Here is a 15,670-nt window from a genome sequence, read left to right on the forward strand (position 1 = left end):
AACACAACACACTTCAGAAGTTTTGGAAGGGTAAACCTATCCTAGACTGGTGGCACCTCAAATAGGTTTACAAGGAAACAAAAATTCCAAATATATATAAATCATGACATATCAAAGAATTTTAAAGTTACTTAAAGCAAGCTAAACATATTTAAAGTACGTAACCTGCTAAGAAGAAATCATGCTGTGAGTCACTTAAAACCTCTAAACCTACAATGTCAATGAATGTATACTGTAAATTCAGAAATTATTGCATGCATGCATATGATATTGTGATTTTGTCATTTTAGACTAAAATGTGATTTTAATTTTTGCATTATTGAGAAAAATCTACTTAAATTCATTTATAAGTTTCAAAATGCGAGTTTAAATTATTGGGATTATTATAACCCTGTCAGATTTTTCGCAATAATAAAAACATCGCAATAATTTCTGAATTTACATTATATTATTAATAATCAACAGAAGAATAATCCACATCCTCTTCTACTCATTTATAGTGGATTTTTTGTGAATGTGGTATATCAATATAATATATGTGTCATTGTGCTGACAATTCATCAGTTTGGCTGCATGCAAAATAGTCACATCAGCAAAGAGTGGCTATTTCATCTGAATAAACAAGCTCTCTGAACAGATAATAGAAAATTTAAAAGTGATTCCTAGAGGACATTTTTTCGTAGTCTATCCATTTTTCAAGACCTTTCTATTGGATCAATTAACATGTTCTTTTACATAGATCTATTCCTGGAATATAGTAATACCCAAAAATCAATTGGTCATTTTAAAAACAATCATGTCAGCCATCTAATGGTTGAAAGCCCAGACAACAATATCAATGAAACTTGATAATGTTAGTGCCAAATCAATTCATAAATCAAGTAAATCAACACGCATTTCAAAACTGATGGGGACTGACATTGCTGTTCAATAATATCAGTAATTTTCAATGCATATTGATGGGTATTCTGCCATTCTATTTTCAGGTTTAGTACCGTATTCATTACTATTGTCTTGCAATACTCCATAGATTGTAGGGCAATGACACAAACATTATTGGAACTGGACAAAAAACTGTGATTGGTCTTTAAATTGTATGATGTAGAAGGATTTTCCTTGAATAGAAATAAACACTGCAAATGTTATAGGATAATTTTCTATCATTATTCTATGCTTAAAGGAATACTTTACTGGAACTCCTTTAAAATCAATCATAATTGTCTTCATTTGAAAATATGTTTTATTTGAACTTAATGTAAATCTCGTACAATGTTGTCAGTTGAGAGAGTTCGGGTCAAGATGTCCAATTTATTATTTAAACATTTAATTCCATATAAAATAATTAAAAGAGTCAGAAAATCATAGAAAATGATTTCTTCCAAGTTAGTGCTCTTGTGTTCTTGTGTCTAAATTCAGCATGTTTAAATCAAGACGCCTAATTTTCAGATATAGGACAATGACATTGAAAGTCATCTATTACACCAGTTTCTATATATGACTCTTTTTAAAAATGTAAGGTAACACTTACACAGTTAAACTTATAAGATTTCTGTCTGTAAAGAAGCAAAAAAATACAATTTTCAAAGTTATCTCTGTGAAAAGAACAATTTATAGAATTAGAATCCAGTACATAATAAGTATTCCATCTCACTTTTGACAACAAATTTTAAAATCTTCAGACTGTGCTAAAACCTTAAAAGAACTACATTCTACATATCAGTGTAACTGTAAGCTAAAATGATTTATACAGCAACCTAACAAGCTAACAAAAAAGACAGTTACTACACATTCTTCCTACCATAAGCCCTAATCCAAAGCAACTGAAGGCCAGACAAGTTTTTTATGAATTCATCTGAGATAACATACATCAATATCTAATCGCAAAATGTCTTACTATTCATCCAAAACATCCTTCTTAAGACTCTATAATCGTTAAAGAAATAAGTATGGTAGCATTCTAACTCTTTTAGAACTGTATTAAGAGATACTATAGCATTGACATTTATATGTTGTGGGTGCTTGATGCTGAATCATAACAAGTATTATGGAAATGAAGCTTGGTATTTATGAATTGTTGTATACTGCTTTATTAAGGGAGCTCACATCAATAGATATAAACAATTTATCAAGTTTTCATGCAAATTGGTTCATGGTTTTTAGTTATTGTCCGACATGTTAATGACAAAGAGACGGACAGATGGACAACAGTATGCCATAATATGTCAGGACTGTAAAAAGCTTATGAAAAATTAAAATAGTATATATCTGAAGCTGTCAAACTGATTTACAGATTGCCCTAACATAAAATTATCCATATTTTGAGTTAGAGCTGATCAACTTCTCTATAATTTTGATATAATTTATCCTAAAAGTAGTCAACTACACTGTAATAATCTTTTTTGAAAAGAGTAGGTGTGATTTTTTGAATTTGCATTTTTTGTCTACAAGAAATGCACACATAAACATGATAAATAAGTGTGTCATCAGCCTAAGATGAATTCAATAAATGTAGATTCTGTACTTTGGCAACTTTCCTGAATTACTTGAGGGAATGGGTATCAATCAGTCCAACTTAATTAAATTAAAGGATTTTCATCTTTATTTGATAGAAATTCAGTAAAAATGTCAATTTGTGCTGAAATAAGCATTTTGAAGGTATTTCCATTTCTATGCCTGAGGAGGTATAGCAGACTTTCCATCGGACAGTTTTTCATGTTTTGATATTTGTGTTCCTAGGCTTATTTCAAGTTTTATTAACCATATGTGAACCATGAGTCTAGCAAAATAGTAGATCATCATAGAAAAATATGTAAATTGTGTTGTAGTTATGGTCCAGGTCTTAGGCCTTTTTAGAGGAATTGAAATGAAAGAAGCTACATGTATGTACATAAAAGTTGGAGTCAATCTAAAGAGTCCATTAAATCTATATAAACATGATAAAAGCACTTTTAAATCATTGTTGGACCTATTCCCTTTCATAGGACACCTTCTTTTCTTCTGTAAGATAGTAAGTAAGGTTTAAATATATGCATGCCTATTGACACTAAAATTACTCACAAGTTTTCCACTGACTAATCACTAAAACGTCTTTAATAAAATTTAAATGAAGGAGTCCTGAGTCTTGTGGGACTTGTTACCGCAGTTTTGACAGACTAGTGATACAGTGATTTGACTACTTAGGCCACTCCCTAAAAGAGGCCCCTTTCAAAGGCAGTTACTCCTACATGCTGATGAAGTTTCTCCATCTTTGAAAGTGTTCAAGAAAATAGGCATATATGACAAAATAAAATGTCATTTAAGGCCAATAACTCCAATAATGAGACAGTTCTCATAACATTCTGAACATTTGAGTCATTTCTGCCCTGTAAAATATTTCTTTTGTCTAAAGCGGTCATAAGGATTAATATACAATCTTACATTTTTAGCAAAGTTGTTGATGGATCAATGGACACATCTTTAACTAGATACCCTTTCGATAATTGTAGCCAAGTATGGTTCCAATTATTCAAATAGTATCAGAGAAGAGGATTTTTGTTATAAAAAACATAGAAAATGTATCCATGGGACACAGATGAAACCCCCCCCCCTTTTGTGGCAAAATAATGTTATAAAGGAACATATTAAGCTCAAGAACTGTAAATGTTATTCTCCTAAAATTTGCACTTGATGAGAATTTTGTGGTAATAAGCATGGTCTATACATAACATTTACAGGAAGTTGAGGTACACTTAAGTTATAGAATTGAAACAAAAAATTCAGCAAATTGTTTTTCATTTGTTGAGGGGCATAACTCTAGAACGGTTAGAGTGACACAACAAAAATTTGAACCTGATCTGTGTTTTGTGGTGAATGGCATTGTGCATAAGTTTCATAATATTTGTTGAGGCCAACTAAAGTTAGAGAACGGAAATAAAAAATTCAGCATTTCTTCCATTTGTAACAGGGCATAACAATATCTATATAACCATAAAAGTGAAGTCACCAAAATTCAACCTTGATTTGTGATAATAAGCATAATGTGAGTAAGTTTCATAACATTTGGTTGAGGCAAACTAAAGTTAAGAGAACAGAAACAAAAAATTTGGCAATTTTTCCATCTTAAAAGGGGCATAACTCTCAAACGATTAAAGTGACATAACCAAAATTCCTAATTGATCTGTGTTTTCGGATACATGTAATAAGCATTGTGAATACCTTTCATAACATTTGGTTGAGGCAAACTAAATTTACAGAACGGAAAACCAATCTTAGGATGTACAGCCCTTATGTACATGTACATCCGAACGGAAGTACAGACTGACCTGGGAAAAACTTATGCCCCCTATGCTACTACAGGGGCATAAAAAGTTCAGAGACAAAGACAAGACAACAGATTGAGGTCAGTAATGAGATAAGCTCACTTTCCTCTTGGATAAAGTGAGGCAAAATGAGGAGGAAGATATCACAGTGAAATTCAAAACTCATGTCAAGATTAACTGACAACACCATGGCAAAAAAGCAAAAGACAACAACAGTTAATTATTTTTCTAAGACTACAAAAAGTTCTTGAGAAACCAGATTTTGCTCCCCATCTCTTGAATTAAAACCTGGAAACCCTTTTTCTGAATCAAAATGTGTTCTTTTTAGTGACATCTAACTTGGATGTGTTCTTCCAACAAGTTCTTACTACTAACTTGGGACATTGGTGAAACAGCATATATTATTGATATTTATTTTGGGATGTATTTTTCTTAAAACTAGTATGCTTTTCGGGACAAATTTATAAACATGTACTATTATTGGTAATTTTTGTCTAATTCATAAGTGATTCAAAGAGTTAAATTTTATAAGGAGTGCATGTACCAAGTCAGCAATATGACAGGTGTTTTCCATTCGCTTGACGTGTTTGAGCTTTTGATTTAGCCATTTGATGAGAAACCTTAAATCTGTCATGAATTTTCCTTGGAAATCAAATTTTAGCAAATCCAGTTGACCCAAACATCAATAAGCCTCCCCTTTCGAAATATCCTTTCTCTGTATAAGTTTCATTCCAATCAAGCAAGGTCAAGTTGTAATCCAGAAACAATAATTGGTCCAAAAATTGGTTTTAAAAACAACAAGAGGCTCTCAAGAGCCTGAATCGCTCACCTGAATTTTTTTGGTTTAATCTCTCATCAATGATTATTTTGGCTTTTCAATTTATTTAAATGTTCTTTGAATCGTCCTATTTTCTTCAAAAGCAAAAAGAAATCATTTTCTCCTATGTTCTATTTTAGCCATAGGAGCTATGTTTCTTGACATACAAGGAAATGAAATATAAAATTTATACTAGATACTCTGAAACTCTGAAACTCATTTAGCCTAAGTTTGGCTGAAATTGATACAGCAGTTTCATAAGAGAAGATTTTTTAAAGTAAGTCAACATGATGAACAAATTGTGAAAAAAGTCTTTAAAGGGCAATAACTCCTAAAGTGGTCAATTGACAATTTTGGTCAAATTGACTTATTTGTAGATCTTACTTTGCTGATCATATTTGCTGTTTACAGTTTATCTTTATCTATAATAATATTCAAGATAATGACCAAAAACTGCAAAATTTCCTTAAAATTACCAATTAAGTGGCAGCAACCCAACAATTGGATGTTTGATTCATCTGAAAATTTCAGGGCTGATAGATATTGACCTAATGAACATTTTTACTCCATGTCAGATTTGCTCTTAATGCTTTCGTTTTTGAGATATAAGCCAAAAACTGCATTTGACCCCTATGTTCTATTTTAGTCTTACTTTGCTGATCATATTTGCTGTTTACAGTTTATCTTTATCTATAATAATATTCAAGATAATGACCAAAAACTGCAAAATTTCCTTAAAATTACCAATTAAGTGGCAGCAACCCAACAACTGGATGTTTGATTCATCTGAAAATTTCAGGGCTGATAGATATTGACCTAATGAACATTTTTACTCCATGTCAGATTTGCTCTTAATGCTTTCGTTTTTGAGATATAAGCCAAAAACTGCATTTGACCCCTATGTTCTATTTTAAGTAACGGCGGCCATGTTTTTTGACGGATCAAAAATCGAAGCGCACATTTTGTGCAGGATATACTAAGGAACAATCATGTTAAGTTTCATTCAAATCCATTCAGTAGTTTCAGAGGAGAAGATGTTTGAAAAATTGTTAACGACGACAGACGACGACGACGACGACGGACGCCAAGTGATGAGAAAAGCTCACATGGCCTTTTAGGCCAGGTGAGCTAAAAATCAATTGGCTTTTTTCCCTTCAAAGTTTCATTCCCGTTAAGATAGGTAAACTTAAGCTATCATCCAGAAACTATTTTTCAAAACAAAGTCTATACTTTGCAACTATGACTTTGACCCCAACATCAAGTCTTTTTTCTTCCCTAGACGTATATCTTTCCATATGTACAAGTTTCATTCCAATCAAGCAAGTGAAACTAAGTTACTATTTGAACACCACTTTTCTTATTTTTACTATCCTAAGTAACAGTGACCTTAATCATTGGCCTTAGTGATCCCAAAATCAACCAGATGCTCCGCAGGGCGTAGCTTTATACGACCGCAGAGGTTGAACCCTGAACGGTTGGGGCAAGAATGGACACAACATTCAAGCTGGATTCAGCTCTAAATTTGGATTGTGATTAAATAGTTGACACAGCATAGGTTTCTGACACAGAATGAATGTGTTCTAATGAACTTAAAATTTTTGTTTTCTCTTAGAGCAATTCACTATGCTGTTATTAATCCTCTCAAAAAAATGTTTGAAGAAATTTTCTTTTTTATTTATGAAATTTCAAATGAGAAAAATTGAACCCAATTTTTTTAATCACATCCCCCTTTCCCTTATTCCAAAACTAATCTCAATTAAAATTTCTAATGGAGTTTGCAACAATAACTACTCATTTAAATACATCATAAAATATTAAGATGTAAAAAAACTGCTTGTTATCACTGAATGGTAAAGATTATTTTAATTTATCAGTTGGTAGTAAAAAGTGAATATACATTGTATATTGTATATAACAAAGATTTAAGTTGATTCTGGACAAAGAAAGATAACTCCAATTAAAAAAAATCTTGCTATTGCACAATATTTTGCAATTAGATATTTCTTGCTTACTATTCTGGACAAAGAAAGATAACTCTAATTAAAAAAAAATTTGCTATTTCACAATATTGTGCAATTAGATATTTCTTGCCATTGCGCAATACTGTGCAATTGAAAAGACTTGCTATTGCACAATACTTAATATAATAATTTTAGATCCTGATTTGGACCAACTTGAAAACTGGGCCCATAATAAAAAATCTAAGAACATTTTTGGATTCAGCATATCAAAGAACCCCAAGATTTCAATTTTTGTTAAAATCAGACTAAGTTTAATTTTGGACCCTTTGGACTTTAGTGTAGACCAATTTGAAAACAGGACCAAAAATGAAGAATCTACATACACAGTTAGATTTGGTATATCAAAGAACCCCATTTATTCAATTTTTGATGAAATCAAACAAAGTTTAATTTTGGACACCGATTTGGACCAACTTGAAAACTGGGCCAATAATCAAGAATCTAAGTACATTTTTAGATTCAGCATATCAAAGAACCTAACTGATTCATTTTTTGTCAAAATCAAACTAAGTTTAATTTTGGACCCTTTGGACCTTAATGTAGACCAATTTGAAAACGGGACCAAAAGTTAAGAATCTACATACACAGTCATGACAGTTAGATTCGGCATATCAAAGAACCCCAATTATTCAATTTTGATGAAATCAAACAAAGTTTAATTTTGGACCCTTTGGGCCCCTTATTCTGTTGGGACCAAAACTCCTAAAATCAGTACCAACCTTCCTTTTATGGTCATAAACCTTGTGTTTAAATTTCATAGATTTCTATTTACTTATACTAACGTTATGGTGCGAAAACCAAAAAAAATGCTTATTTGGGTCCCTTTTTGGCCCCTAATTCCTAAAATGTTGGGACCTAAACTCCCAAAATCAATACCAACCTTCCTTTTGTAGTCATTAACATTGTGTTTAAATTTCATTGATTTCTATCTACTTAAACTAAAGTTATTGTGCGAAAACCAAGAATAATGTTTATTTGGGCCCTTTTTTGGCCCCTTATTCCTAAACTGTTGAAACCAAAACTCCCAAAATCAATCCCAACCGTTCTTTTGTGGTCATAAACCTTGTGTCAAAATTTCATAGATTTCTATTAACTTAAACTAAAGTTATAGTGCGAAAACCAAGAAAATGCTTATTTGGGCCCTTTTTGGCCCCTAATTCCCCTAAAATGTTGGGACCAAAACTCCCAAAATCAATACCAACCTTCCTTTTGTGGTCATAAACCTTGTGTTAAAATTTCATAGATTTCCATTCACTTTTACTAAAGTTAGAGTGCGAAAACTAAAAGTATTCGGATGACGACGACGACGACGACGCCAACGTGATAGCAATATACGACGAAAAAATTTTCAAATTTTGCGGTCGTATAAAAAGTTTCATTCCAACCTAGAAAGTCATTCAAATGTGTTCTTGGAACTATTTCTTATTCAAACACACAGATGGACAGAATAGATAGAAAATAAATATGGAATTTGTCCATGGGACACAGATGATGCCCTGCATATCATATAAAGTTATAAAGGGACATACCTGAACAACAGTTAAAGTGATGCTACCCAAATTTGTATTTACCCTGAGTTTTGTAGTAAAAATGTTGTGTATATGTTTCATAACATTTGGTTAAGGCAAACTTAAGTTAGAGAATGAAAACTGAAAATTCAGCAATTTTTCTATTTGTAAAGGGGCATAACTCTAGAATGATTTAGGTGATGCCACCATATTCCAACTTGATCTGTGTTTTTTTGGTAATATGCATTGTGCATAAGTTTCATAACATTTGGAAGAGACAAACTTAAGGTAGAGAATGGAAACGAAAAGTACAGCACTTTTTTCATTTGTAAAGGGGCTTAACTCTAGAACAGTTTAAGTCACACCACCAAAAGCCATACTTGATCTGTGTTTTATAGTAATAAGCATTTTGTATAAGTTTCATACCATTTGGTTGATGCAAACTAAAGTTAGAGAACGGAAACCAACTTGGGACATACCTACAGACAAGGGTGAATACTTGATTCCCCTTTCCAATAACATAATTAACATGTATTTAATTTCTACACTAATTCATTAGAAATTGACGAAGTTAAGTTAACCAATAACCATTAATGTAAATATAATTTAACATAAAAATTTCAAATGGATACAGATTAACATTTCTGATATATCTGATTGATAAATCTCAAGAGATTTATTTACTATTAATACATGTAATGGAAAAATCCTGATTTAAATTATACACTACTCATCCCTAAGGATAAAATCATAAAGAAAGGGGTCCTCAATAGGGGACATTTAAATGTGAAAAACAGGAATAAAAGGGAAAACATACCATCTGATTATTGAGGGTGGCGAAGGGTTATTATCTTGCAACGTGTTTTGCCATTTTTATTTCACGTGTAGCTTGCTGATATTTTTTCTGTTTTTCTGTATCTTCAGCGTTCAATATAACATTTCAATTTCTAAAATCGGATGAAAGCAGTCATTGATCAGGGGCGGATTTAGAAGGGGGGTGTAAGGGGCCAGGGCCCCCCTTCTTCAGAAAAATTTTGATTGGTTATATATGGAATCACTGAAGCGTGACGGAATCAGCCCCCCCCCCCCCGCCTTAAGCAGTCAGTGGGCCTCCTCTTATGAAAATTTCTAGATCCGCCACTGCTGATATCCTCAGAGTTGATATCAATAGCTCTTTGGATTGACAACTTCTAACTGAAAGAAAAGAATTCTAAATCTGATCAAATTATTTTTCTCTTTCTGTTGAAATTTCCAAAGATGTAAACAAAAACATAACTTGTATCCTTATTTTCTATTTTTAGACTCAATCACAAAGGCAATGCTTTTTTCTTAGCAAGCATGTCTCAACACATTCTGTATGTGCCTGTCCTAAGTCAGGAGTCTACAATTCAGTGGCCTGTAATTCAGTGGTTGTCATTTGTTGCTGTATAATGTTACTGTATATCATTTTTGTCTTTTATTCATTATTTTATACATAAATGAATTAGTGTTTTTATTTCCTCAGAGGCGGATTTAAGGGGGGCAGTGGGCCAGGTGAGCTAAAAATGTTGCATTGGTTGATGTTTGCTGTAGTATCTACATGTAGTATATTTCAGGTCATTTGTGTGTGTGTATACATGTATATTGCAATGTTCTGATTTGTTTTTAATATTTAATTCTATCCATTCCTTTTGTTTACTGGAACAATTCTGTCCATTAGAATTCCTCATTTGACAATAAAACAAAACATTCAACATACATGAATAAATTTATTTGACTTTTAATTCATATGTATTAGTGTTTTAGTATGATCATGAAAATGATATGAATACCTACAGACTACCATATGACCATCTGATAGGATATGGTATATATAGATAAGCAATTAAATGCAGGAAATGCAGAAAACCTTTTTTTATGGAGAGGATAGATAGCAAGGTGGAATAGGAAGCTTAAATAATGATCATATGTAACAGCTTACAACTGATCCTAGAGGTGTAATACAGCTGATTTCATCATACCAGGAATAGAAGATATACATGAATTTGGCAAGCTAGGAAATGATAGACCAAGCTAGAGTATGGAATATAAAACTACAATCCAGGTACACATTAAATACATGTACTAAGGGGTACGACCCAGTACATGCCACTATATATATGTTTGCATGTTCTGATGAGAAAACAAAACTAATTCTCAATATCGGATAAGGTCAACATCAAGATCTGACACTTTAGCTTCAAAAAATAGAAAAAAGATGACACAAGTGACCAAACTGGTAAATTGTAATTACAATAACAATTATTCAATGTCTGTATTATAAAAATTGGCAAAATTGAAAGATTTTCTACTAAAAATATTTAGATTGTTCATTTGAATATAGACAGATGTTGGTGTATGCCAATAATATGGTCACCAGTGAGTATTCATACTATTTACATGAAAATTTATCAATAATTTTCCTCCATTATTAAACTGTTCTTCACACATTTCCAATACTAAGAGTAGTGAATTGTCCTTCAGCCAAATAGTAAATTATGCTATTGTTCAATTTTGTGAGACTGCATGGCTATTCTTAATACCTACTGTTTTCTACCACTAAAACAATCAATGGCATTTGTCATTATTCAAAACAAAAGTTGACAATCCAGAAAGAGACCTTGAACGAGACCTTGGAAGTGAAAATATGAATAAGTAAACCTGTGGTAAATGTCAATGAGACAACTCCATAACAACACTTAAAGTCGACATACAAATGTAACCTGAAGCTGAACACAAACAGGTGGTACAGTTTAATCTAGTGTTCAGACTGGCACTTCTCAATTTTTAACAATGATATATATTGACTTTTTTTTACCAGAGACAATGGGAGAATATTTGAATGACCAGAAATTCATGTATTGGTAATGGAATATATAGCATTGATTTCTCTTTGTCTAAATAATAAAAAAAAATCCACTAAGGGACATTATTTTCATGTTTAGAGTTCCTATTTCCACATATTATTTGCCACCTTACAACTTAGAAACTAGTACTAAGCAGGGTCCTTCTAGAAAAATGAAAATTCTAATTTGTCATGGTAGAAATTTTAATTCTGATATAAATCTGGTAGAAATAAATGGAAGAACTATTTTAACACGGACAAATTGACATACATGAAATATCCTCTGATTTGTTCTACAATGGTTCTGGATCCTACAGAATTGAGAATGTTTTTCTAAATTTTTACGACTGCATAGGATAGACATTGACCTTTAGAAAATGCATATCTACACATGTTGACCTATTTGAGGTTTAACGAATCTCTATGCAGTCTGTAATTGTTTGAAAATTGAGTTGATATAAGAACCCTACAAAACAGACAAACAATTACCTTCATTTCATATTTGAACAAAACTTATTTTGAACTGGCATTCCTACTATGGCTTTTATTTGAAAAAAATAAGGGGAGATAATTTTGACAAAGTAGAATCCTGATATGTTTACTTTGACATTCAGATCATTATTTTATGTAACTGAGAAGACAATAACTCTTTGGGTAAATGAATCAGTACATTGATCTTCACTCAAGCTTTAAATTTTCTGTATCAACCATCACGAATAACTGAATTATTGATATGATAGTGTATTTACAGATATCAATTTCAAGGGTACCCTTTATATCCAAGTTTGAACAATAAACTTTAATAATCAAACATATAATACAAACTATTGGCCTCTAAGCAAAATCTTGTGATACAAATGTATCATGCATGCCTCTTGATTTTATCGAAAATGTTAGAGTATGAATAACTATTTTTTTTCTCATGTTTCTCACAAAAATCAAAAATAAATAAAATTTATATATTTATCTTGGTCAATATCCTTAAAGCACCTCAAAATGAGGAACTCAAGAGTTGTGTGTAAACAAAAATTCTCTGTGTAGTGATATTGAACATGTTTCTGTTTTTAACAAGTGACTGAGCTTAAGCATTTGTGTTGATTTTGAAAGTCAAAGAACATAGAATAAATGTGTTAAAACTATGCAGCTATTAAATGTGTTCAAAGTATTCAATTTTCAAAGAACTCATTGTGTTAAAAAAGGGATTTATTTATCATTGTGTTAAAAAAGGGATTTTTTACCAGGAAGAGTGGAAAGGACTTTTAGGGTATGCAAATTTAAGGGAAAAGTATTCCCACTTCATACCCTGAAAATTAATCCATATATGTGAAAATGTCTCAGCTACAAAATGAGCCATCATACATATCTAAGTTTACGATATGGACAGAGCTACATGTACAGATGAAAATATTACCGTTACTGCCTATGCATTGCTATGGAGAAACAATTGCAAATATTGACCCATCTGACCTACATGTACTTTAACAAGAATTTGTTTATATTTCCATGTTTAATAACATCAAATGTGTACTATCAAAAGCAAAAAAGAAGTATTTACGACACCATACCAACACTATCCTCCTTTCTGTGACTTCATTGGATTTTTCAAATATTTAAATATTCGTTTTTACTTTTATTGTTTAAAAATTGTTATATCTTGAAAGATAACTTTTTAAATTTAAAATCATGAAATACAAGAAGAAATTGTCCATGGGACATAGATGTTCCTGTTAGTAAATATACAGCAAATTAACCAATTTTCCATATAGAAAGAGATAGTACATGTACATGTATTTGAGAACTGTGAAGATGACACCACCCAAATTTAAGTTTGATCTGTGTTTGATGGAGATAAATATTGTGCACAAGCAATGACAAGTTTCAAAACATAAGGTTGATGCAAACTAAATTTAGAGCATGAAAACCAATTTATGGACGAATTCAGACAAGGGTTATGATAAACCTTAAATCAGTTAATGCAGCCTTTCATGCTGAAAAGGGGGAGGGGGATGGAATGTCACAAAAAGAACAATTCAAGAGTACACATGTATACGAAAAGAGGATGAAGAAAAATTACAAAAGGAACATAAAAATATTTCAATAGACCTTATTAATATGTAGAATCGTCTTTATCATTAATATCTTATTCTTGACCAATTAATGCCAGACTAATTGACAATGTATTATTTCCTAGCATATGGTCACAATGATTATCTTCAAACCCAATCACTTTAGATATCATGTGTCCGGAGTGTTTTTTTACATTTGATCGTTCAAAGAAAAATTACTTTCAGCCTTGGACACAAAATCTCAAAAGAAATAAGATTACTTCATCCCTCCCCCTTTTTTTCTTTTCAAAAGTCCACACTATCATCAGATCATAACAACATTTCACATAATTAATGTAAGTTCAGGGTATCTCGATCCTTTTCAAATAATACATGATGTCTAAACCTTGGAGTCGTATTTTCCCTTATTAAAACCGTTTATTTCATCGCTGAAAAGAAACGGAAGTGGCATTAGGCGTCTGCTAAAATTGAGATTATGTTAATTTTTTCATCAAAATAAACAAACATATTTCTGATATTTTCACTGATAATACAATGATATGATAAAATGAGACATTGCACATGCAGATAATGGGTTGTTTTGGGTTAAATTATTCATATTACTTACCAACCGTTCCCAAAGGAAACGGATTTTCTAGAGGGGCACCAAAACAACAACCTCGACCAACCGCCACCACGAGGAAAATAGAACAAAAAAGCACCGACGGCATAGTTTATCAGCCGCCTATAATATCCCCATGCTATGATAAATATTAGTAAAGAGTTAGAATGAAATTAATCCATGTTAGTATGTTAAATAATACGATGACATCTCTGTTTGTATTCCGAACTCCGAACCTTTCTGCTTTTCTATTCAAAATGGCAGGTGCGCTATGAATATTCATAATACATCACATGACGTCACAAAATACTGATTCCATTTACGTTTCCCATAGTTTTTGAAGTGATAATAGAATCATATAGGTTTATTGATTTCAGATTTGTTTAACCTGTACATCAATAAGAATGTCTAATATTTCGTGTAGGTTGTCTTATGACGTATAGGTCGCTACTCGAAGTCAAATTATTTTGTTTATATTTATATCCGAAGAAGGCGTAAAATTACAAACACCGAAAATTAAAATCCGTTGGATCATAGTATACAGGACGTTGGAAAAAAAGGAGAAAAATCTGATGAAAAAAATCAAACAAAGACAAATTAAACTCCTAATTTAATCTAACGTGGGCTATTTATTGAATTTTTATTAGTGGTTATTGGTTAGCTTTTAAACGAAAACGTCCAGTGGCAAATATGTCATGCAGTAAGGACAATCCTACATGATAACTCGTTCTTAGGTAATAACCATTTGATTTGGAGGAGGGTGGTTATATGATAGCTTCTATTGTAAAAGACACACTGATGGACGTCTGAGATGATACCACTGAAAAGTCCAAGCTACTCAGAGCTCAGTCTGATTGATCATATACCAATGGTTCGATATACATTTGTGACAAAAATTACAGTAAAGTTTTCTGGTAAAGCGAATAGTCTCAGATGCTTGCCCTTTTGTTTTTATTTGTTTTTGTACTGATATATAATTTAATTTTTCACTGAATTTTCTATTTTCACTGATTTGATGTGTTCTTGGTATACGATACCACAACAGCTTAAATTTGTATATACATACATGTAATATACTATGAATACCCTCTGTTCCTTTCAGTCTCAACATCATGCATTGGGCAGTACATATAGATTGCATTTTATTTTTTACCTAATCATGGATATAAGAGCGTGAAAATATAGGTTACAAAATGAAAAGTGAGAAAGAAAGTAAATTCCCCAAAACGTCTATGATCCGCTGAGGGCGATTCATATGAAACAAACTGGATTTTGAGAATCATTGATTGCTTTTTTTTCAACTTTTCGAACGTTTCCGATTTTCCCAGCTCAAATTTATCAATGAAAAAATGATATCCTTATCAATCATGAGTATGTTTTGTAACCCGGCTAATAATCAAGTTAATCAGCTTCGCCTCATTACCTATATTTATATAACTGTTACATATTCTGGTAACGGGAAAATCACCCTTGAGGATATGGCACCTATTATAATA

At 31.8% G+C, this 15,670-nt stretch overlaps 1 protein-coding gene across 2 annotated transcripts in view; it reads right to left on the bottom strand.

Annotated features, from left to right (window-relative positions):
- The window catches only part of LOC139512763 (receptor-type tyrosine-protein phosphatase N2-like), a 141,932-nt gene extending 127,481 nt beyond the window's left edge, over window positions 1-14,451 (bottom strand). Inside the window, exon 1 of one of the 2 annotated variants that reach the window (XM_071300644.1) lies at window positions 14,181-14,451. In XM_071300644.1, coding sequence (XP_071156745.1) covers window positions 14,181-14,283 — 103 coding nt within the window. In that variant the 5' untranslated portion in view covers window positions 14,284-14,451. The remainder of the gene's footprint in view (window positions 1-14,180) is intronic. The other variant, XM_071300646.1, reaches the window with a different exon arrangement.
- Between the last annotated feature and the right edge of the window lie 1,219 nt (window positions 14,452-15,670).

This window comes from Mytilus edulis, chromosome 2 (genome assembly GCF_963676685.1).
Source record: "Mytilus edulis chromosome 2, xbMytEdul2.2, whole genome shotgun sequence".
NCBI classification, from domain to species: Eukaryota; Metazoa; Mollusca; class Bivalvia; order Mytilida; family Mytilidae; genus Mytilus; species Mytilus edulis.